Below are 23680 nucleotides of genomic sequence, written 5' to 3'. Positions count from 1 at the left end.
AGCATTCTTACAAATCAGTAAGAAAAAGACAAACAGCCCAACTTTCAACATGCTCAAAGGAAATAAACAGGATCGCTAGAAAGAAAATTCTGAGACCAACAAACGGGGGGGAATCATGCTTAAGCTCACTAGGAGTCAAATACATGTCCTTCAAATCAGGAACTCTCACTTTGCGCTTACCGTATTTGAGAGGATTTAAGGAAATGAACCCAGGGCTGGCACAGGTTTGGGGAGGAGCTCTATGCCAAGCCTCCTGGGGGAATGCTTGGTGGCGGTTCTCAAAGCCACTGAAAGTTCTGTGTCCCTGTGCCTGCGCCCAAGTTCTCCGGAAGTTTCCGCAGTCCCATTCCTTTAGCATCCAAACAGGAAGCCTGGCTTTGCCGGGCCCCGCGGAGTCGGGGGGGTGTCCTGGAGGAGCATCACAGAGAAGAACAGAATCAAGGCAGCCACCGAACACTACCATCCCGGCGGGGTCCTCCTCTACCGATGGGGGCCCACCTGTCTCTCCCAAGCTCGCAAAGTTGCCCACAGGCAACTCCTCAGAAATATCTATTACTTTTTAATGCAAAAGGATTAAGCTCTTGGTCTTCCTGCCTTTCTCCCCATCTCCTGAGATCCTCCTTCACTCAACAAAGGACACGGAGACCCACCAAAGTGTTTTCTGACACATTACCCCTTTTCTCCCAAGCAGCCTCCCGGTGGATCTGGCTCAAACAGTTCGCTAGCATCAAACGGTCACCCATCCTTATCCCACCACGCACCCCACCTTTCCATCAAATGTCCGTAGCTTACGGACTGGAAAAGTTAAGTTTCATACATCAGCACAAAGCATCCTAGGTAAAGATTTAAGACGATGTTTTGGGAGGTAACAGTGAAAAATGCTTACAGGGTGATAAATGAAAAAGCAAGTTATAAAACAGTACATCCCCAAAGATTTTGTATTGTTTAAAGATGTGTGTGTGTGTGTGTGTGTGTGTGTGTGTAGAACAAAATGCCAAGAGAGCAGGAACAACAAGATGTTCACAGTTGTTATGTCTGGTATGGAATGAGCAGTGAATTTGAGGTCATTTTTGCACTATCCGTATTTTCTGTATTTGTTCTGTAATGAGGATGAATTAGAGCTATATGACAGTTCTAGAAGCAGGGCATCTTCTAGAATCACGCTTCTGAGGGATGCCTCACTCGCCGCCCTACAGTCATGTCCATCCTGAGGCCCACCCTGCCTCGGGCCTCAGCTTCCTACAGGAATATTGTCCCTCACACCCCAGACCCCGTCCTGAAGTACTCTTTCCCTTTGTTCCTTCTGTGAGTCCACTCGCTTCTTCTTCAGGATAAATGTCAACTCTTGGACTCAAGACCCCCAAGGGCAGGTCCCCTGTGGTGCATGCAGCCTCCTGATCCCACCCCCCACCCCTCCGCCCCCCTGCACGCTCCCCCCCCACCACCCAGCCGCAGGACACTGCGCTCTCTGGAAGCATGCTGGCTTTGCAATGCTGGCCATGACATACTTTACATCATCTCTCCCTCCCCATCCTCTTCCTCCTCCTCCTTAAGCACCTCTAAGCTGTACTGAACAGTTTTTAGTTCCAGCCTTCTGTAAGTGCTTTACAGCTGTACCAACTAGGAAGCCGTTGCCGAAAACCCCACTTAGAGTGGTCTAAGCACTTGTGTGAGAAGTCTTGACACCTCTCAGGAAAGAATCTAGGGCTTGTACGATAGTTCATGAGCCATCAGGTCCCCGGCCTCTTCCATCCCTAATGGGTAGGCCCCAAATTCTTGCTCGTGCTTCACAGCCCCAAGATGGCTGCTGCCTCTCCAACATCTCATCTCCTTTCCAAGCAGAAGACAGGGAAAAAATAAAGAGTTTTCTCCTAGCAAGGTAAATCAACTTCAGGAACTTCAGGATATGGGGCCAGAAATTGCCACATGCGCCCTCCTAACTGCAAAGGAAGCTGGGAGTATGAGTGTTTCACCCTCCCTGCCTCCAGGGCGTGAAAGTTAACAAGGAAGGGGATTGTGAATGGCTTTAGGGTAGCTAATCCACAGTGCTTACCAGACATTTCCTCTCATCCCTGTCATACTGAATCTCCAGCAGTGTGTGAATTAAAGGTTGCCATTACATTCACCTCACCAATAAGAAAACCCAAAGCTCAGAGACGACATTCATGTTTTTCATGACCCAGGTCTGGCCCCACCTCCTCCCAGAAGAATTCCTTGAATGCCCCAGACGCAGACAGAGTTAGCCGGATGCCCTTCCCTGTGCAGCTGGGGTCTGCATCCCTGTTGACATCTCCAACGACTCCTGAGCAATGTGTGAGCCCCACCAAAGAAAGCTGTGTCTTCTGCATCCTCCAAGCCTGGCCGGGTGGCAGGCCCAGAACCGTGGCTGGGAGCGTTTGCTGAGTAACCGGGGAGGTGGTGGCCCTGCTCCACATGGAATGCCTACACAGCTAGAGTCCTAGAGCATCACTTTGGAGGACAGAGACAAACCAGCAGGTCCCCAGGAGAACCGTCCCGGCAGAAACAACATTAGTGCACCGTGTGGCCAGAGCTCAGATCAGACTCCCTGCAGGCCGTGGACAGCAGTGCCCCTGGGGCCCAGCGACTTCCCTGGGGTGGAGGGAAGCCCGGTGCCTGGAGCATTCCTCCAGGGCGGTGCAAAGGGAAACTGTAAGATCCTCGGCAATGTGGTTTGCATTACTGCGGCTTCAGCCATGGAAGGGGCTCCCTGAGTCAGGCAGGAAGCAGAAAATATCAGATTTAGATCCCACATTCCGTGCATTGTATACAATTATCCACTGGAGCCACATAGGGGCAAGCAGGACCCACGGAGACAGAAAGTGGGATTGCTTTCAGGGACCAGGTCGCTCTATCATGGGGAGCCGGTCGTGTTCTTGGCAGGGTCCAGGAGCCCCAAAGTCCCCAGCGCTGTGCACTCGGGAGCCCCCGGGGCCAGGGGTGAATTTTATTTGCCTGCAAGGCCTGGGTGACAGGCAAGCTACCAGCTGCGGCAACACTGGGGAGTCCCCTTCTCCGCAACCCTGCACCTGTGCTCGGTGTATAAGTGCTTCCCTAGATCCTCCCCGGCGGTCTCCACAGGCTCAATGAGGGCTCAGCCCCAAGTGACTTCAGCAGCTTCTGACCCAGGACCCTGACATCTGGGGCTCGGGGTGTGTGCGTGTGTGTGCGTGTGTGTGTGTGTGTGTGTGTGTGTGTGTCATTAGGAAGGAAGGGCACCTGGAGAGACGGGTCTGCACATGGAGAAGGAGGGAGAGTGTTAGCAGTTCTGGGAGAGGGAGAAGATTGTCTCCTTAACCAAACTTTAGGCTCCTCTGATCCCTCATCCGCAGTCAGCCTTGACCTTGATTCCACTCTCCCCCTGCTATCTGCATGGATGGCCCAGTCTTAGCAAGAATCCTCTTAAGCAAGCTGAGAGATGATTGTCCACCCCACCCCCACCCCCAGGGGAATCTGATCCCCCTCCACATCTGATCAAGGTCTCCATCCCCACCTTTGATGTCTAAGCCCTAGCCTGCCTTCAGCAAGAATCCTGCTAGGTTGGTTGAGCAAGAACCACCGCCCCTTGCTGTCTGTCTCCTCCAGACCCCTGGCCACCTGTCACCACGTGCCCTGGCTGGACCGAGCTAGGCCTGACCCCACTGCTGTGACAGTCCAGAGCCCATTGCAGTGGTCTCCGGAAATCTTCCGTGGGGCTTTAACAAGAGTCTGAACGATATACGGTATCTCTTTATCAGGGGAGAGGAAAGAAACTTTGGGAAGCTTTTGTTGAGAAGACCCTGTTGGTCTCTTTCAGAAGGGCCGCTGGGAGGCCTCCGGAATCGTCAGCTGCTGCTTCTTGGGACAGCGCCCCGCAAACCGGTCTAACGGATCTTGTTTGCTGGGGTATAGGTTATCTCCAGGGCTATGACCACTGGCTGCGCTGCTTCCCAACACTCTCCCCAAGGCAGGGAAGCCAAGTAATCTGCCGTCTTACTCTGGACACTCTGCTAGGAGCGAACCAGGCGCTGTCGCTGCCAGGACAACTGGCGCAGACCAGGCCTTGCGGTTCCCAGAAAGCCTCGGTTTATCTTTCGGTGCCTCCTGGCCACGGGGTTGGCCCAGGACCCTGGTCCGGGGATGGGGGCGTCGTGGGGGGCAGGGGGCGTGGCCAGGCTGGACCCAGGCCTCCGACAGCGCCCACCCTGCGCAGCGCAGTAGGTCCCAAGCACCAGGAAGGCTGCAAATTCACGGCGGCCGCTGGCCGAGCCCGGTGGCCACCAGGGGGCGGGCGGGGGCCGGGGCCGGAGCCGGGGCGGGCCGAGCGCGCGGGGCGGGGACGCGGCGTCGCCGTCGCCCGCGGGTCCCGTGACCGTGCGCCCCGCCCGGAGCCGCCGCAGTCATGCAGTCCCCGGCAGTGCTCGTCACCTCCAGGTGAGCCAGACCCCCGGTGCCCGGCGCCGCGTCTCGGGCCGCGTCGACTCCGGGTGCGCGCGAACGAGCCGGAGCCGGGCCGTGGGCCCGCGGCCCGGCCTCGCCAGCGCCCCGGCGGGTCGTCTGGAGTCGGCCCCCCCGCCGCCCGGCAGGAGAAGTGGGCGCATTGAGTGTCCCCGTTTTACAGATGGGGAAAACTGAGGCCCTTAAGAGGGTAACGAACTCGCTCCGGACCCAGTGGAAAGCCGGGATTGGCTGGTCCCGTAGGCGGGCGGAGAGGGGGTTTCCTCTCCCCTTTGCAGACGTGCGTTCACCTCTTTTTAGCCCGAAAATATAGTTTATGCCTCCTGTCAGCGCTCACTGTGTGCCAGGCCCCGTGCACGGCACTGGGGATCGGGGTGAATCCTAAAAGGCCCGGCCCCTTAGGGGACACGCAATGAACCCAGGCCTGCGGGGGCCAGAAGCTAAGGGGGAGGGGGCAGTAGGTTCAGGTTGCCATGGGAGCGCAGCGCAAGGGCGGAACCCAGGCTTTCAGGAGGGGGCGAAGGAGGCCACGTCCCAAGGAAGAGTAGGAGTTAACCGGGTGAGGGAAAGAAGCGGTGGCAGCTGCTGCAGGAGGTAGCTCCTGAGAAAATTGCAAGTTACAGCAGATGCCTGGGAGGCAGAAGGTGCCGTGGGGGCCCCGCCTGAGCCAGACCTGGAGGACCTGTGCAAGGTGGATCCTGGGAAGGAGGCATGTGCTTTGACTCTGTTATAGAGGGACTCACGTAAGGTATTTCCGCAGACGCCACTCTCCTTCCCCGTACCCAGGATCTTGGTCTAAGATGCCAGTTTCTTGCAGAAATGGATGTATTTGTTTCCCAGCCCAATGGTTCTTTTTCCCGCTGTCATCTGAACTCCCCTGTGACTTCAGGTCTAGAAAAATGTGATTCTGTAAGTGAACCCTGATGCCAGAACCTGCTTGGTGTCCCTTGCATGACCCAGTGAGGTCACAGGCTGTGTCTTCATTGGCACAAGTGTACCTGGGGTTCCCTAAGTCACCTCTCCCTGAGCCTGTTTCATTCTCTACAAAAAGAAGTTTTGAGATTGGCAGGTATGAATCGTGCCGGCGGCAGACTCCCCTCTTGGCCCATGCAGATGGGGTGCGACTTCCTCGCCCAGTGCTTTGGAAGGGGATGGGTGGCTTCCCTCCCTGCACCCCGCCTGCAGGGCCTGTCACAGTCACGGGTGCCCAGCAGGTGGCGCTCACTCCTTCCCGCTGGCAGGCACCCGACAGACCCAAGCCGCTGCCCAAGCCTCTGCTGCAGGGGGTTCCAGATGCTTGAAACCCGCCACCAAGCAGGTTTCCAGTGCAGCCCCCCACTGCTCTTCGCCGCTGGCATTCACACCTGCGTTTGTCCAGCAGCTCCTGGCCCGGTGCCTGCTCTGTGCCAAGGCCTGGTTCAGGTTCTAGGGTACAGCAGTGAACCTAATGAAGCCCGCCTTGTGGATCTTTACTGGGGAAAGCTGGACAGTAGGTACATAGATGGTGTGTCAGGGACAATAAATGGTATGAAGGAAAATTAAACAGGAGGGAAAAAGAGACAGGAGTGAGTGCTGTTTCGTCCAGGAGTGTCGTTCTGACAGAGTGGCAGTTGGGCAGATCCAGACAGGCTCCCCGAGGCATCCTCCCCATGATGATGTCTTGTACAAGACTGTACCGAGCAGAGAGGACAGCAGAGTCAATCAATGTCCTGGGGCAGGGCACCAGCAAGGAGACCAGCGTGGCGTGGGCCTGGGGGAGTGTTGGGTGAGGCAGTGAAGAGCTGTGGGTTTGGGAGTAGGTGGGGGGGGGGTAGTGCAGGGGTGGAGGGAGAGAGAAGGGACAGGGAAGACTTGCAGAAGTGTGCCTTGCGAAGGCGATGGCCTCAAGTAGGAGCCAACCAGTGTGTCCCCAGAGGTGGGGGAGGTGGGTGCAGGCCGGTTGTGAGGCAGAAGCTTGGGGATCTCTCTGATCGCTGCTGTTCTCAGTGAAATAAGAAGTAGGGCTGTCAGGGGAGAACAGCATCGGGGGTCCATCGGGGGTTAGTGGAGCGACGCGGCTTAGACCCCACGCCTTGCTGCTCAGTGGATGGTCCCAAGGGCAGCAGAGTAACGTCAGCATCACCGGGGAGCTGGCTGGAAAGTGGATTCTCAGGTCACATCCCCGAACTGCTGAGTCCAGACCTGTGCATTGATGGCTTCCGCGGGTGCACCTGAGGTTCCAGAAGCTTGGTCTAGGGCTCAACCGACTGAACTACACCCATGAGGCAAATCACACCCACCTCTTGCTTTTGTACATAAAGTTGGTGTATTGTCCTGGCTGCTGCCATGGCACATGGCCGAGTTGAGTGGTTATGACAGAGGTCATAGAACCACAAAGCCTGAAATGTGTATTGTCTGGTCTTTTACGGCAAAAGTTTGCCTGGGGTCCAGAGGTGTGCGAGAGTGAGTGAGCCAGGCTCAGGTGCATCGGTTACCTGCAGGAGTTGTCAACGTGAGCTGGGGGGTCCCCCTCCCCGGGGCTTCTGATGCAGTGGACTGAACTTCCCAGGTGGGACCAATGTGGCGGGGACCACGGTTGGAGAAGCCCAGTCTAGACCAAGGGAGGGGTGCCAGACCCAGGCTGCGGCTTGTAGGTTGTGGCTGTGAACTCCAGGTGGGACCAGGTGGCATATCTGAGTGTTTGTCCCCGTCCCGGGCAGCTGCTGGGCACCGGTACAAAGGAGGCAGAGAACTGGAGAATTCGGGACTACGGTGGGGGCGGGTAGGTGGGAGAGCTGGGGCCTGCAGCAGTGATTCCTACCCTGGGGCCTCCCAGCCAAGGAGGCGTGACAGGAGCAGGAGGTACAGTGGCAGCAGTGGGATCGTGGGCTGAAGGTCATGGTGTGGTCCAGTGCAGGGGACTGAGAGGGAGAGTGTGAACCCGGCGTTAGGAGGTGCCTGCCGGTGGGCTTCTGCACACCTGCTTTTCTCGGCCGAGAGGCCCCCTCCTCTGCACTTCCGCCCACCTGTGCTTCGCTGCCTTAATGATCCTCGTCCTGCCTCCCTCCAGCCTGGAAGAGGCCGCTCGTGGGCTCTGGGGCAGCGGCCTGGGTGTGAACGCTGGCTCCGGCTCTGACCAGCCGAGACCCAAGCAGGTGACGCCCTTGTGCCTTGTTCCCGCTCTGTAAATGGGTCCCAGCAGTTGTGTCCCCTGTAAGGCTGCGAGAGCAGGAATGACCTCGGTGAGGTCCTGAGAGCCCACAGCAGTGCCGGCTGCTCCCAGGCTCACTTGTCATGGGCTCTGCGCTCCCTTGCTCGTCCCAGGAACACGCGCGCACACCGTGTGCTAAGCCGGGAGCAGCACCGGCTCGCTCCGCGGAAGGCCGAGCATGCTCATTCGGTCCCTGGCCCAAGGAAAGGAGGGCTGATGCGTGAGGTGTGTTTTTCCATCTCACAGACGTACGTTTGGTGTCGCCTGTGCGTCCCTCAGTCGTCAGTGCTTATGACAGCCAGCCCTGTGTCCCACGAAGACGCTCGTGTGTGTGCGGAGGTCTGCAGGCTCCCTGTGTGTGTGTGTGCACTTCACACGCAGGCGGGTGGCACTTGTCCTCCTTGGTGGGGGCAGATGGCATCCCCGTGGTGACCATGTCGCATGCCTGTGTAGAGGTGGGAGAAATTCACACCGAAGGAGTCCTGGGGGACAGAGTGTTTTTGAAGTCCTGCTCAGCCCATTGTAGGTCTGCACCTCGAGAATGAGGGGTCCTGCCTGGGTGTGTGTGACGTGTGTTGGTACGCGTGGGTCCGCCTTACCCTCTTTCAGACAGCGAGCGTGCAGTTGCCGTCACGTCTCATGACCTGTTTGCCCCCGTACACATCTGTGTCGCGGTGACCGGTTCTCCAGCAGCTGCGCTGTTTTGCTGGGCACCCTCTCAAAGCCTCACGCCGCAGCCTTCTCAGGGCCTCGCGGGGCCGCATGGCTCCTGAGAACCCTGCACCCAGGGCCCTTCCCATCCTCCCTGCCTTGGGCAGATTCCTTTGTAGCCCTCCTGCCCTCAGGTTTGCTGAAGAAACAGGTCTCTGCCCTGGTTCCCGGCGGCGTGTCCGTCTTTCCCTGAGCGCCGAGAGCCCCCAGATGCCATCCCGCCAAATCCTGCAGGTGCCTGAGTGTGCGGAGCTCACCTCCCCGCTGGTGACTTTCCACTAGCCCTGTCTCTTCTGCTCCCGCTTGTTTTTCTGCTGGGGACGGCCCTTGATCTGCACGCAGCCCGAAGGCAGCGCCCACACGTGGGGCTTGGGAAGCCAGGCCTTATGAGGGGCCGGTGTGTGGTGGGGCAGGTGGCCCGAAGCAGTGACCATGGAGGACCGCTTGCGGAGTGGCCTCCCGCCAGGCCAGCAACAGGACCCTGAGGCCCCGTCCGCGTGTCGCTCCAGAAGCCTGCCGACTTAAACCTGAGCTTCCTCTGCCTTCTCTCCCTCCGGCAGGCGAGTTCAGAATGTGCACACGGGCCTCGACCTGACGGTGCCACAGCACCAGGAGGTGCGGGGCAAAATGCTGTCCGGCCACGTGGAGTACCAGATCCTGGTGGTCACCCGGCTGGCCGCGTTCAAGTCGGCCAAGCACAGGCCTGAGGATGTCGTCCAGTTCTTGGTGAGCAGGGGGTTGGGGAGGGGGTTTCCAGGGGGGCCAGGGGCCCAGTGACACACCTGCCACCACCACATGAGCAGCAACAGGGAGCGGGCGCATCTCTAGCCAGCACTTGCTTGGGCCAGAGAGTGCCAAAAGGTGCCAGGCAGGGAGGGTGTGAGGGTCTCCCAGGCAGAGGGCCCATGCTAAGCGGAGACTAGCCACAGGGCGGGGTGGGGGGGAGGGGTTTGCGTGCAGTGGAGTATCAGCCTGGAGGACGCAGAGACAGCAGACAGGGTCCCAGTCACAGTCGCAGGGGGCGTACGGGGAGCCTGGCTTGTCCTGCAGGAGTTGTAAGTAGGGGAGGAGTTGTAAGTAGGGGAGTGACTCACTGGCCCCTCCAGTGGGGAAGGCTGATGGATTGGGAGGAACCGGGCAGGGGCAGGGGGTCCAGTGATGAGGCCAGTGGTGCTCCAGGGAGGGCTGGAGGCAGGCCAGCAGTGAGGGGGCAGCGGCGATGTGTGAAATACCTCCAAGGTAATGTGCATATCGTCTGCACCAGCAGAAGTTAAGGAGCAGAGGGGCGGGTCTCAGGGGGTTGTGTGGGGTGTCGGGTCGGTCAGAAGGACACAAGAGGACCAATCCATGGGCCGGAGCCAGGGACCGGTCAGGCACTGGAGGCAGGTTTGGGAAGGGTCAGCTTAGAAGTGATGTTGAAAGTCTGGGAGTGGACGAAGTTGCCCAGAGAATGGACGTGGAGGACGGACGGAAGGGCTTCGGAGGGAACCCCAGAGACCCAGCAGCCCCGGGATGGTCACGGAGAGGGAGGAGGCTCTGGGGCCGAGGGAGAAGGGGGCATCCGGGAGTCACAGGAGCTAAGGGAAGAGAGAGCTTTGAAATAAAGGCAAAATGAACGAGAGCCCTGTGGTGTAGACAGGATCAGTAGCTACAGGTTTGCTCATGGTTCGTTCTGAACGACCTGACAGCCGAGACAGAAAGGGAAACAGTGAGTGACCCTGGGGCTGGTGCTCTAGTAGCAGAGACGTCACCTTCTCAGAGTTAAAAATGCATGGCCCAGGTCTGTCTTTGCGGTTGATGGAACACCTGGAAGCATCCAGAGGACGGTATCTTTCAGTGCTGCTTGGACTTCCGGTGAGAGGCGAGGTCTAAGGTTAGGTGGTGGTTCTGGTTCTGCTTGGCTCTGAGTGGTGGGGGTTTGCGGCTCCTGATGTCTGGTCTGACCCCCTCCCCGTGGAGCTCAACACACCCCCCAGCACCCACCCCCCCAGCCCTGTTTTCCGGGATGGGAGCTGAAGAGCAAATCTGAGGTCCAGTCTCTGGGCGTAACAGAGAGGCAGCGTGTGGGGAGCGGGGAGCAGTGTCCTCTGCTGTGCCAAGGGCCAGCCTCACGTGAGACACTGTGCGCGAGGACAGCTTGACCCCTTGGTGCATCACACCAGCGCCGCTTTCCTCTGACCGGTAACACCCACACCCTGTGTAGGGGGGATGTGCAGGCCTGGGTGGTCATTCCGGCGGGTGCCTCTCAGGCAGTCTGAACCCCTGTGAGGGCAGAGGAGAGGGAGAGTGCTTTACCCTCCTCCGCCACCATGAATTCTGGGGTTGCAACCCAAAGCCTGAAAATCTCTGAAGTTCCATGATTTAGCTGCAAAAAGAAAAAAAAAAGCATTTGCCTGAAAAGGATACCCATGCTTTAATGTAAAAATGAGTTTAATTGCTAATCAGAAAGTAAACCAATCCCCAAAGAGGGGCACTGGGTATGCTTGCCACTGAGCGGATGCCCCGTGTGCTGGTGGCACAGGCCCACAGGCTTCCCTCGGGGACTCTGGGGAGCAGTGCTGTCTGCCCTGTGCGTGGGCTCACCAGGCAGAGAATCCTCTGCACTCCCTGCGTCTCTCCGAGCCTCCTCATGCTGCTGTCCGGGTAGCTACTTGAAAAGTCCTGGCTTTGGAACATTGATGCATGTGGGTCCTGGATGGGGTGACACCCCTGATTTAGAACTTCCTGGCCCCCCGCAGGCTTAGTGCTCTGGAGACTAGCAACTTCCAGGACCAGGGTCCCTGTTAGTCCCTGGGCTCTGCCTGCATGGAGCTGTCCAGCCAGCAGAGGGCGCTCAACCCTTAGGGTCAGAGCTTCCTGGCCGGGGCTCGGTCCCTGCCGGCTGTAGTCACCAGTTCTCAGGACCCTGGGGCTGGCTTGGAGCCTGCATCCCTTAGGTGAAAAGGATCCTCTTACCTTGAGGGCTGTTCTTAGGAAAGCTCCAGAGCCAGGCTCTTGTGTTGACAGCCGCAGGCTGCAGTCCCCTGTCCCACTCCCCAGTGTGTGGGGGTTGGGGGTGCTGGGGATCTAGATTCTGCCCCTGCCACCTGCCGGCATCTGAATCCCTGATAGGCTGGGGCATCTGGGGAGAGTCCAAGGTGTCCAGGGCTGCATGGTGTGACACTGCTGTGCCCCGGGGTTCCCAGGTCTTGTCCATCAGCCACACCAGCATTTCCAGCCTTGGCTTAGGAGTAGAAGTGAGACTGTCCCCGTTTGTACACTCCGTGCTCCCTCAGAGGAGCTGGGGGGACGGGTCTCGCATACAGGGAGAGCACAGAGTCCAAGCTGAGTGAGGACGCTGGGCGGCTGGTGGGGTGTGTGCCTGGGTGCCGGGGGCCGGGAGAGCCCACAGTGGGTGACATGGTCTACAGCAATTCCTACCTCCCACCGTGCTTCAGCTGCTCACGCCACAAGAGGCCCGGGCCACGTGGGGCAGAGACCATGCTGGGGTGGCCTCACACAGAGCAAACTCAGCCGGGGACGGGGTGCTATCTCAGGGTGATTCCGGGGCCTGGGACCTCTTCCGGCCTGCTTCCCTGAGGTTCCATGATGCTGGGGGTCCTAGCCAACAGCAGCCCCGAGAAACAGCCTTGCCGTATCTGGTTCTCCCCATGAACACTGAGGACCGTCCCCACTAGGAGGCTGCTGTTCCTGCGCAGGAGAATGACGAAGAAATTATGCTTAAAAGAGGCAGATCATGTTGTTGTAGGAAGACGACCTCACTGCCACCCAGACCATGAGGTCACCCCACTAACATGCTGCGGGCTCGGAATGGAGGCAGGCAGCCCCCGCGGTCACCTGCGGGCCAGGCCGGGGTCCCTGTGTCACATGTCTCTACCTGGACCTGTGACAGCACGTGGGATCCCCCTCGACGGCATCTCCCCTCTGGCTACGAAGACTTTCATAATTTAGCCTCGCATGGATTAGGGGGTGTTGGGAGCAGAGCCTAAGGCAGCGGCGTGGGGGGAGGGTCAGAGGGAGCGCGAGGCATGCCCCAGGCACCTGCCTGTCCTCTGGAAGCTGTCCCCCAGGGCCGGGCCCCCCAGGCTGTCTGGGTGGGATTAGGGGGGAGAACATTCAGGAAGCACATGGCTCCTCTCATTCCAGGTCTCCAAAAAGTACAGTGAGATCGAGGAGTTCTACCAGAAACTGAGCAACCGCTATCCCACGGCCAGCCTTCCCCCGCTCCCCAGGAAGGTCCTGTTCGTTGGGGAGTCCGACATCCGGGAAAGAAGAGCCGTGTTCAATGAGATTCTGCGCTGTGTCTCGAAGGACGCCGACCTGGCTGGGAGCCCAGAGCTGCTAGAATTCTTAGGTACCTGGGGCTCTGTCCCAAACCTCTGAGGTCTCCGTTGGCCCAGAACTAGGCCTCACTCCCCTGGCTGGGCCAGAGCAGGGCCACCGCTGCTGGCAGGAGGAGACTGCTGCCCAGGGCTCCCACGGGAGCCGCCAGACGGGGCCCCCACGGGGCCTTCTCTGTAGTCTGACCCCACCGGTGCCCATCCTGGCCGTCCCCAGAGCCTCCCAGCCCATACATACACATGCCCCACTTTGCCTCCTGCCAGCCAGGCCTGCAGACCTGGCGCCCGGGGACACCTCCCTGGGCTGGTGCCCGCCGGTGATCTTGCTAGGTATGGCAGCAGGCCAAGGCTGGGCCTGTACTGGTCCAGTCCTGGGGACCTCAGACCCTCACAGGCTCCACCCCCCTTTCGGTTTCCTCAGCTGTCACATAGGAGGGTGCCAGGTGACATAGAATTCCACGAGCTCCCGCCTGGGAAGCGCATTCGACGAGCTTGCTCTCTAGGACGGCTGACGTGTACCCCCACTCAGCATACCCTCACATCCAGGCCTGCACAGAGGCCCCAAGGCGGAAATGAGCACTTGTGTGCCCCTGGGTGGGGAGGGGTCCCCCTCCAGAGGTGCTGGCTCTCCCCCCAACCCCGACTTTCTCCCCTCTTTGGACCATTCCGTTTAACTTTTCTTAACTTTTCTTCCCAATGACTGTGGTCTCCAAGCTTCGCAAGGCAGATGGGAGTTTTTCAGCAGACAACAGCAAATAAGCCAAAAACTTTTTAAAGGGGTGAGGAATAAAAAAAAGCAAAGCTGGTGAATGCACAGAGGCTGGGGTTGGGCGAGGCTGCAGAGCCCCGGCTTCTTCTTTTCCAGCCCCCACACGCACCTGTGGGCCCCGAGTGGTTCGCTGCGAGATCACAGCCTGCTTGCCTCCCAGTGGGCTGTGTTGCCTGTGATACGGGCGCCCCAGCTGATCCCGTCATTGGAAGAAACCGGATCTCCTGGCCCCTCTGTTAGAGAGACTGGGTGGGGTACAGTGGTCTGACTCTCCCAGCCCTTCTGTGCCTCCATTTCCTTATCTGTAGAGCGGAGGCGTGAACAGGATCTCTCCTGCGGATTTTTACAATAGTTCAATGGGTCCATACCTACAAAAATGCTTTTTACACGATGCCTATCACACAGAATTGAAATTTTGAGTGCTAGTTCCACATTTGTTCTAATAACAAGCATAACATCGGGCAGCCTATCTTTAGTATTTAGATCTACATAACGCAGTCGCACATACCGCTTTGGTGTATCCCAGGCATGCTGTAGGTTCTCTACCTAAGGGTGGTATTTTTTTTTTTAAGGAACTGCTTTCAACGGTCTGTTACTCAGTAACTATCTGGATAGAGGTGAACAAGTAATGTAAACCCATGTTTCTCAACCTGTCCTTGGGGAAGGGCTAGATTTGTATTCCCGATCTGTCAGGGACAGATACTTTCACAAACACAGAATCACATGTCAGGGTGTCGTGGCAGTGTCAAGCTGCTGTGGAAGCTTCCAGATGCTTGCTCTCCCTTTCTGTGCTTACCACATCATGGATTTCCATCTGCGGACCATGCTGTGAGCAGTGCTGATGTAAGCCGGTTTGTAATGAAACTATTACAGTTTGTTCTGGAATCTTCCATGAGCTCACTGTGCACCCCACTGGGTTCATAGTCCAAGTGCCCAGACCCTTGGAGCAGGTCTTCATTTATGGTTGGATTGCCAGAGCTCCCTGATAAGCCCCAGAAATGCATACGGGCTGGCTTTCTCTGCCCTTAGCCTGTGGACATAGGCTTGGCTATTGCCGTGTTGTCAACTTGTCAAGGCTCGTGCCTGTAGCAGCCACTGCAGGCTTCGCTGCAGGCTCTAGGCTTGGAGCCCCGGCTGCCCGCTGTCTACCCAGACCCAGCAGCCTGTCCCAGCATGCTGCAGGAAGCCCCCAGCTCAGGTCCTGGCACAGGGACTTGGGTGTGGGGCAAGACCGCCTCGTCCCCTGGCACGGGGTGTCAGGTGCCTTCCTCCCTCTCCTTCCACAGGCACCAGATCCCCAGGGGCTGCAGACCTTACCAGCAGAGATGTCTCTGTCCTGGATACACACAACCAGGCCCAGGAAGACGGTGAGGCTTTCGACTTCTTCGAGCAGCAGGACCGAGCAGAGCCTGAGGCTCTGCCCATCCCAGGCCAGAAGGGCGAGGAAGCGGGAAAATCCTCCGAGGAAGAAGAGGAGGAGGCACTGGATCCCCTGGGCATCATGCGGTAGGTCTCCGCATCCGGGGTCGGGCCTCCTTCTGGCCTGCCCCCAGCTCTCTGGGGAGGGCTTCTCTCCCTCCGTCCTTGGAGTCTGAGAACGCCTGTCTCCCTGGTCATCACTCCCTGTGGCCTGGTGTGCTCGGGCTGGGCTCAGAGGGCAGAGCCTCCCTGGCCAGAGGGCAGGCCCTGGGTCCCAGCCCTGTCCTGAGTCCCCACAGGGCTGCCCTCCCCCACCCCCGGACAGCTCAGCAGCCCAGGAGCCCTGGGCTCTCCACCTGGCTCATCACTGACAGCCTGGCGCTTGTGGCGGGTGATTGGAGCCCCCGGGCCCTGTTGCACTGTCCTTAAAGCGGGGGTGTTGACCTGGGCCTTGCCTCCCCACAAGGCAGTTGTAAGGCCCGTGAATCACATGGATGGAGGGGACGGATAGCCTCTAAGGAGCCAGCTGTGGGTGATGGAGAAGGTGGCGCGAGCCCCGCCCCCCGCCAGTCAGCTGAGTTCCTTTACGTGCGCGGACACGCACACAGGGGCGCACACACAGGTGCCCTGGCTGGGGAGCAAGGGGTGAGCCAGGTATGGTCTCAGTGGTCCCTCGGCTGTCATCCGCTGCCGCCTTCTTTCCTGAGCCCCTGATGCCTTCGCGAATCAGTACGCTGCTCCCGAGCCCCCGCTGCGTGGCCGCCCTGTGCTGGGGGCAGGGGTCCGGGTGGGAGAGACGGCTGTTCCTGAGGCCCGTCCAGTGGGCACAGGCCGCGGTGTCTGAGCGGGACCTCCCAAACAAGACAGGCTCGGCCGCCCCAGGCCCTCACCCTCTCTCAGCCCGAACAAGAAACCAGGTGGGAACCTATGTTTCTGAGCATCTCCCACACGCCGAGCGTGCTGCCCGCGCTCCATGTCCTGTGTCCCACGGACACCCTGCCTGCGAGGAGGTGATGTTCTCCCACGTCACAGGTGAAAGAAAAGCTGCAGAGGCCAAGTGCCCGGCCCGAGGTCAGTCAGCTGGTAAATAATCGTACTGGGATTCCAGTCTAGGTCAGGGTTCTGGACGCTGCTTGGCCTTGATCCTGGCTCAGCTGTTTCCCAACAGTGTGGCCCTTCAGTTTCTGTGGTGAATCGGGTCATGGCAGCCCCTCTCCACAGGGCCCGGGTGGAGGCCGAGTTAACGCGAGTGCCAGCACGCGCTCCTCTCACGGCTGCAGTTTGCCGCCCCACGCCCTACCTCGAATCAGACTGTAGACCCAGAGTGACCGTCCCTCTGTCCTGATGAGAGATCAAAGTTCAGTCATTCTACAAGGGACGCCTGCCTCGCAGGTCCTATTCCAGGAATCAGGGAGGGGCAAGTTCAGCGTAAAGGACATGAAAGTCACAGTCCAGAAGGCTCTGCCCACCGCCCACCAGCCTTCCTGGCCTGGGGGAGTCAGCGGGTGTGAGGCTGGGAACGGGCAGGTGGAGGTGTGGCTGCACGGCCCCCTGTAACCAGCCTAGGGGAGATGAGGAGTCCCACTCTGGAGACCCGGGCCCAGAGCCAGAAGTGCAGGCTTGGGGTCTGGTCCCCCTAGCCCTCCACGGCCACCCTGACCCAGACGGGGGGTCAGCGGCCCTGGGGGAGAGGCAGCGAGGTTATGTGGGGATCAGTCTGTAGGAGCCACTTCTTAGTAGCCTCACACAACCTGCAGGGCCTTCTTGGGCTTATTTTGGTTAGGATGAGGCTTTGTTTGAACTCAGGCTCCCTGTTGTTCAGAGGAACCACACGTAAAGCCAGACCAGGATTTCAGTGGTTTGTGCCAGCTTTTGGCTGAGGGTCATGCTTAGCAAAGTGGCTCCTTTTTTGGGTAGGAAAATGCTGTTTGGGGTTGGCAAGGGCCGCCTTGAATTTCCTACTTATTCCAGTAGCAGATAGTCAAGGGACATGTCTGGGACCACCCACCCCCGGCACTGTCACCAGCTCTGGGGGCCTCATTCTCGAATGCCGCGAGAACGTAGCACCTGCCCAGGGCCCCAGAGGCTTAAGACCTTCTGCTGGTTTTTCCTGTAATGACGGAACACTCTCTGTGTTAATGACAGGTGTGACAGTGGTCAGTTCTGTCACTCTCGTCAGGGAGAATAACCCCTAAGGTCTTTTGAGAGCTTATGAAATGCCAGAAAGTGATTTCCAATCCTGTGACTGGACATTTCTCTTCTATTTCTGCTTTTGTTTTTTTTAGAGGTCATGACACACCACATTGCTCTCAGAACCTGTGTGGGTTGGTGTGCTCCAGGAAGTGTGTGTGTGTGTGTGTGTGTGTGTGTGGAAGCTGAAGTCTTGAAGTGTGGAGACAAACTTCACAAACAAAGTAGCTCCTCCAAATTCACGCAGCCCCATTTGGCAGGCCGTGACTCAGTGGCGCCCCCTTGACTGTCCCTTGATTCCAGTCATTCTGCAAAGTGGGAGGAGGGCAGGGTGCTGGGATTACCCTCTTTCACGGACGGGAAAGTCCAGGACAGTTGAGCAGGGACTTGGCTGAGCCTTGGGTGTGGCCCCCCTGCCGCCACCCCCCTCCCCCCGCACCGTGGTCACACTCCCAGATGTGTCCCCCTAACCCCACCCCAGCACTCCTGTGGGCCTGGCTTTCCTGAGCCGCCTCATTTCCAGGCGACAGGTATCTGTCCTTCCTACTGTGGGCCTGGTGGGGCGCTGTTGCTCCACGGCAGGGCTGCTGGGGGGCGGTGGGGGCGGGGGTGCGGGTTGCCAGCACAAAGCCCCGTGCCCAGAAGGCCTGGCTTTTCTTTGTCTCTTAAACCTGGTTTTGATTAGGGGGAAAGAGTTGCTGCACCAACACCGAGTGCTCCAAGACAGAAAGTGCTCTCCGTGGGCCCATCCTGGCCATGCTGCTCCCCTGCTCCCAGGGGGTTTGAGCATCCTGGTCCAGGCATGACCCACAGATCTGTACGCAGAGCACACAAGCCTTGCACGCTGTGCTCTTCTCTCCGTGTCCTGTCGCGGTCCTCTCTCCATCCCACAGAGTTGTCGGGTCTCACTCTCCGTGTTAGAGATTTTGCACATCTGAGAAAGACGGAGTTCTACCGTCTAGTTCTGCCTTCTGCTGGAAAGTACCTCATTGGGAACGTCTTTAATCGTAACTCCAATGATACACGACTGGTACAGACAATTGAAAACACAGCGAAAGCCTTTTGCCCTGAAGGTCTGTGCTTCTGGATGTACATTTCTCAAACCCAAAATGGGATTTTGTTGTGAGCACCATTCCACAGTTTGCTTGTTTTCAGCTTGTATTGGGTCTTTCCAGATCAGTAAATCGACTTCTACATTCGTAACTGGGCTGGTCCGCCGGGTCGATGGCCTGTAAGTGGTATTGCCAGGCCTGCCTGGGGGCACTGTGGTGTTTTCCGAAAGTTTTTGCTATTACAGGCGGTGAGGAACTTGACCCTGTGGGGAGCTTTTCCCCCCGGATAACTGCCCTAGAGCCAGGTCCTGGGCTCTTCTGCCCAGGGGCCTTGGTTGTGCCCCTCCAGGGAAGCATTCTTTAGGGACCCAGTCCCTCTCTTTTGGGAAGGCCTCTCTGCCTACTCGCGAGGCTGCTGCCTCCCACCTCTTCCCTCAGTGCTCAGGGAGTCCCTTCTTTAGCCCCCAGTCCCAGAGGACCCTTAGGGACATCGGCACCTTTAGGGACAGGCTGGTTCCTGCGTGGACATGCCTTCCCTCAAGGCTGGGTTCCTTATTCTCTGCTCCCAGGAGTGGGGCCAGTGCCCAGTGGCCTGTGCGTGGCCTCCAGCAGAGAAGCTGGACCTTTTTTTGGAGCATGAATCATGCGTTTTGTCACAATTGTTTATACAAATGTTGCGTTATCTTCACAAAAGAATCTTACGCATCTTAGTATAAAAATGTCTTACCCGACGTTTGGGTAACATCACTGATCTGGGATGACCCTGCGGTTTTGGAAACCCCGCAGCACACTCCCAGGTACCCCTAGACTTGCTCCCATTGGGAGACTGATTTATTTCTGCCCCAGCTTTACTGAGAACTGGTCGGCATACGGCATTGTGTGAGTCTGAGGTGTTCTGTGTGATTTAATGCACTTACATACGGTGAAGTAGTGACCGCGGTGAGGTTAGCGGCAGCCACCATCGATCGCCACACAAAAGTACAGTTTCTGAGATTCAGAAGCACGGTGTCCCCCAGGTAGGCCGTGGCGGGGTGTGCGGGGAGTTGAGCAGGGCGGCTCCTCGCCCACCCCACTCACATGGGTAGCAGGCCCGCTGGGAGCCCTGAACACCCTGCAGCTCGCGAGAAGCCCCTCGGACTGGGGCTTTAAGGAATTCTCTAGGTGATCCACGGGGAAAGTCCCGCTTGAGGAGCCCCAGAAGCCAAAGTTGATGAGGGCCTTGGGTATGGCAGAGGGAACTGAGACAGGAGCAGCAGGTCCACTGGCCACGGGGCTTCCACAGGGCTTCCAGGAGGGTGGTCCCAGGCAGCCTTGGGGGGACCCCCCTCCGGCTCTCTGGCTTCGCTCCCCTGCCACCTGCCACCTGCTAGGGGGCGGTTCTCCCAGTCACAGTGGGGCCGTGCAGTCAGCCCTGGCCTGGCCTGGGACCAAAATCAATGAGGACTACAGGGGGCACGGTGACAGCTGTCCTACCAGTCACAGTCACATCCCCCATTAGGGCAGCCACGCGTGCTCTACTAACCAGATCTCCTCATCCATGTTAGCGCAGAAAGTCTGGCCTGAATGAATGGTGTGACACTGCTGTATACTTTTTTTTTTCTTTTTTAAGGTAACATTTTGAAGATTTATTTATCTGTCAGAGAGAGAGTGCGCGTGTGCACAAGCAGAGAGGGAAAGCAGGCTCCTCCCTGAGCAAGGAGCCGGATGTGGGACTCAGTCCCGGAGGCCGGGATCATGGCCCGAGCCGCAGGCAGACGCTCACCTGACTGGGCCACCCAGGCATCTGCTTTCCACTCTTTTAATTTAGTAGCAAGAACTTCAGTTCAGGAGAAATCTCATACAGAGCCCCAGTGTGTATCAAACAGCCCGAGGGAGAATTGGCCTGGTTGGGACAGGAGTAGGGACTGGACATCTGCCTCCTAGGCCTCAGCTCACCTCTCCCGTGGCCCTGCGTGGCTCTGTGGAAGGCCAGGCCCCTTAGAGCACGGTTTAAAGCCACTGGGATAGCTGGGTGTGCGGTCAGCCCGGAGCAGAATGACAGGCCAGCAGGCCCAGGTTGAGATCCCCAAGGGTACGGGGCAGGTCGTTGAACCTCTTCATGCCTCAGTTTCTCTCTTTATAAACGAAAGACAAAGTGCAGCCCCGGTGGTCGATAAAGTGAGACGTAGTGTAGGAAATGTCCTTTGTGTAATGTTATCCCTGTGTGAGGTCCGCTCTGCTCTGAAGAAGCCGTGGGCTGTTTGAACTAGAGACAGCCTGCCCACTTCCTGTCCTGTTACGCAGCTCCCAGTGCAACCTGCCGGACTTGCCGCAGCCTGGGTGGGACTGAATGGTCACTTGACTCCCTGGGGAAGGACTCTTGGAGGTCATGCCTGCCATTCCCCTGCCTCAAGCTGCCCCCAAGGGACAGCATTAGAATGACAGCCTTTCACCTGAGGGACTGGAGGCAAAGCCTGTGTCTTTGTGGTTATTACTCGGAAACCCGCCCGAGACCACCCAGTTCTGTACCGTGGAGCTCTGGGATGGACTTTGCCTGTTCCCCCCCCCACCCCGGGCTGAGAGCCCCCCTATGCCAGGATGCCAGCTTCCTGGCCCTCGCCCATGCGTTCTCCAGCTTGGGCGATGGGGGTGATGGGGTTTCACAATCGCAGGGACTGCCAGGCCCCATGGGTCATGTGAGCATTTGGACTATCGTCAGGGATGTGGGAATAAAACCAAAATGGCCCAAGTGAGAACAGGCTAAGGCCTTGATTTGGAGCCGGCTGTGGTGAGGGAGGGGTCAGACCTGCATTTAGCAGAGACTCCAAGGCAGGCTGGGAGTAGGAACGGTTCCTAGTGGGAAGGAAGAGGCTCAACTGTGCCTGACTGGAGGCTGTTAGCGAGGGAGGCTGCTGCCTGTGTGGCGTCCCGCACACTCTGCGGTCGGTTCGGGGAGCGTAGTTGAGCGTAGTTGGCTTTCTTTGGCTGCTGGATGAGAAGGGAAGCCGGAGTAAAGATTAGGGTAGCTGACAGTTTGTGTTGTGGTTTGATGCCTTGGTCTGGGGGCTGCAGGGTGTGAGACACGGGTCTGTCTGACGTCTGCTCTGCCCATTGCCCATTTGTATATTCAGTCCCTCAGGGGTGCAGCCAGAGCTGGGGCCTTGCTTCCCAGCAGTTGGGGGTGGGGGTGACAGGGCCCCTGCAGCCAGACGGGCCTGGTTCGGTGGTGGTGCAGAGCACCATGCTGGGTGAGAGGCCGGGGAAGAAACGTCCGCTCGCTCGAGGTGCAAAGGCAGGGGCGTTCTGGGGGGGCTGCTGATCAGTGAGCCCTCAAGTGGGGTTCAGTGGCCTGGGGAGTCCGGCTCTGGCTGTTGAGAAAGATCCTTGAATGTGACCCTGGGCTTCAAAAAATGATGGGTCTTTACCAGGCAGGCCTTGTGTATTTGTCAGAGCACAGAATACAGTTGTGGGGCCGGAGCTTGATGTGAACCTAGTTGGATTCAGGCTCCTGCTGTGCCCTGCGCCGCCCTGCATGCAGGCTCCCGCTTCCAGAGCATTCCTTACTCCCATGTAACGGCTAAGGGAAGAGGCCCCGAGAAGTGAACCGACTGACCCGAGGTCACACGTGGATTCCCTGCATCCCCTCCAGGGCTGCTCCCCAGGAATAGGGAGGCCAGACTCTCCCCCAGGCCTTGTGGGCTCTGGCCCCGACTTCCCCTCAGACTCCCCTCCCCCGTGTGCCTGCTGCCCGACTCGAGGCCACTGCGCCTACACTGCGCGCCTCCTTCCTTGGCATTTGCACAAGCCTCTCCGCCCGGAGCGCTGCTTTCCCGGCTCTGCTCAGCCCCCGTCCAGCGCTTCCCCGAAGCTCCCATCCGGGCAGGCAGGCACGGCTCGGGGGTGACTGCCTGTCCCCCGTGACCCACGCCCCGGTGAGGACTGGGTCATCGTGGAGGCCCTGAGGCCTGGCGCTGGTACAGACGACATGGTCCCGGAACACAGGTCACGGAAGTTCATTCACGGTCACTCTGCGAGTTTCTAATTTAAAATCTAAAAATGAAAAATGCTTTATTGGAAAACAGGAACATAGTACGATTAGAAAGGAGATTGATCTCTGTCTTTGGTTACGCACCACCCCGGCTTGGAGCGTGCGTCGTGCTGTTTGTGAGTCTGGGCATCAGAAGGACCCACTGCCTTCCCTTGGGTCCAGGAGGTGCTCCCACAACTCAGTGATGCAGGTCCTGGGCAGCTGGTGGCTCTCGGTGGTCGGCCAGGGGCACAGGTGCACCTGGAAACATGGGCACAGGCCCCCTGGGTGGCCGGAGGGGAGGCTGCTGTCATGTGTCTGTCACTGCCTGAGCAGTGCCCGAGCCCCATGAGTGGGGCTGTGACTCCGACTGTCGGTGCTGTCAGCCTGGGCGCCTGCCGCCTCCCCGTGTTCGCTCCTGCCTGCGCCACATGGCCCATTCGGGACATCTGTCTGGCAGCAGACGCACGAGGCGGGAGAGCTGGTGTCTGTCCGTGCACAAACCTACCTGCTACAGAGACTTGCTTCCACAGACTTGCACCCGTCCAGGGAGGGCCTCCCTGCATGGCCCCACCTCGTGCCCCCTGTGCCAGAGCCTACCCAAGTTCAGGTGACCTCCTGCCTTCTCTCCAGGAGGTCTGTCCTTTGCACACTTCTCCGTTCCGCGCCCCACTGCCCCAGCCCTGGTGACAAGAGTCTAGTCCTATTGGCCTCCCTTCGGTGAAGAAAGGAGAGGCACCCTATATTGCGGTGGCACAGAGGGTGGGTGGCAGACGGGCATGGCGGTGGCAGACGGGCACAGCAGAGTCGGGTGGTGCATGACACAGAGAGCTGGGTGGACGCTATGGGGGCAGGAGCAGAGCAGGGACGGGTGGGTGGGGGTCGGGGCAGGGTGGGGGTCGGGGCAGGGCCATAGCCTGTGTATGCAGCCCGAGTCCGTGCTCACACAGTCTGTGGACGAGGGGAAGACGGGCTTAGAGACTCCCCTCACACAGGCCGTGCACGACCTCGTCCTGAGGCCTGAAGTCTGGCATCATTCTAGACTCGCCGCTTCTGCTCACTGATCACCTCACCATCCACATGTTCTAGGAGCTCTTTGCCTTCTGATGTCCCCGACCCCGTTTCCTCATCATACTGCAGTGTTTCCCCAGGCCAGGCCCTGATCTTTTCTCCGTCGACCACAAGCCATGCTGCCCTGGGGACCCGGTTCCTGATCGTGCCTGAGCCGTGCCTCTGGCAGACCCCACGGATGAGGGGCTCCCTTCCTCTGCCTGAGTCCGTGTCTGTTTCACTTTGCCTCGTCCAGGAAGCCCCTAAGCCTGGGTTGGATCCTCCGCACATTCCAGAACTCTTGCCCTGTGCAGTCATGACGGGTTTATGGGCCTCTGAGTCAGCTGTGAGCTTCTGGGGCAGTGGCAGGTCTCACAGCTCAGCCCAGGAGGTACGCGTGGGTGAGTGTGGGTCCCAGAGGGCATCCAGGGTGAACGCCAGCTGCTTACAGAGTGGCTGAGGGCGGATGAGGAGACCAGCTGATGTGACCGCCAGCTT

The 23680-nt window shown here is 58.6% G+C and overlaps 1 protein-coding gene and 1 long non-coding RNA gene across 2 annotated transcripts in view; both read left to right on the top strand.

Annotated features, from left to right (window-relative positions):
- Positions 1-4323: 4323 nt before the first annotated feature.
- The window catches only part of HS1BP3 (HCLS1 binding protein 3), a 29639-nt gene continuing 10282 nt past the window's right edge, over positions 4324-23680 (top strand). The window contains exons 1-4 of the mRNA XM_082744209.1: positions 4324-4431; positions 8917-9082; positions 12503-12710; positions 14752-14971. Coding sequence (XP_082600335.1) covers positions 4400-4431; positions 8917-9082; positions 12503-12710; positions 14752-14971 — 626 coding nt within the window. The 5' untranslated portion in view covers positions 4324-4399. The remainder of the gene's footprint in view (positions 4432-8916; positions 9083-12502; positions 12711-14751; positions 14972-23680) is intronic.
- On the top strand, positions 14986-23135 carry LOC309871307. Its single transcript, XR_014315196.1, has 4 exons — positions 14986-17208; positions 18476-20226; positions 20788-22405; positions 22436-23135. It is a non-coding gene; the product is annotated as an uncharacterized lncRNA (long non-coding RNA).

Source organism: Mustela nivalis (assembly GCF_964662115.1).
Source record: "Mustela nivalis genome assembly, chromosome: 8".
In the NCBI taxonomy this organism is placed as follows: domain Eukaryota; kingdom Metazoa; phylum Chordata; class Mammalia; order Carnivora; family Mustelidae; genus Mustela; species Mustela nivalis.
This window is presented reverse-complemented; position numbering and strand designations above follow the sequence as displayed.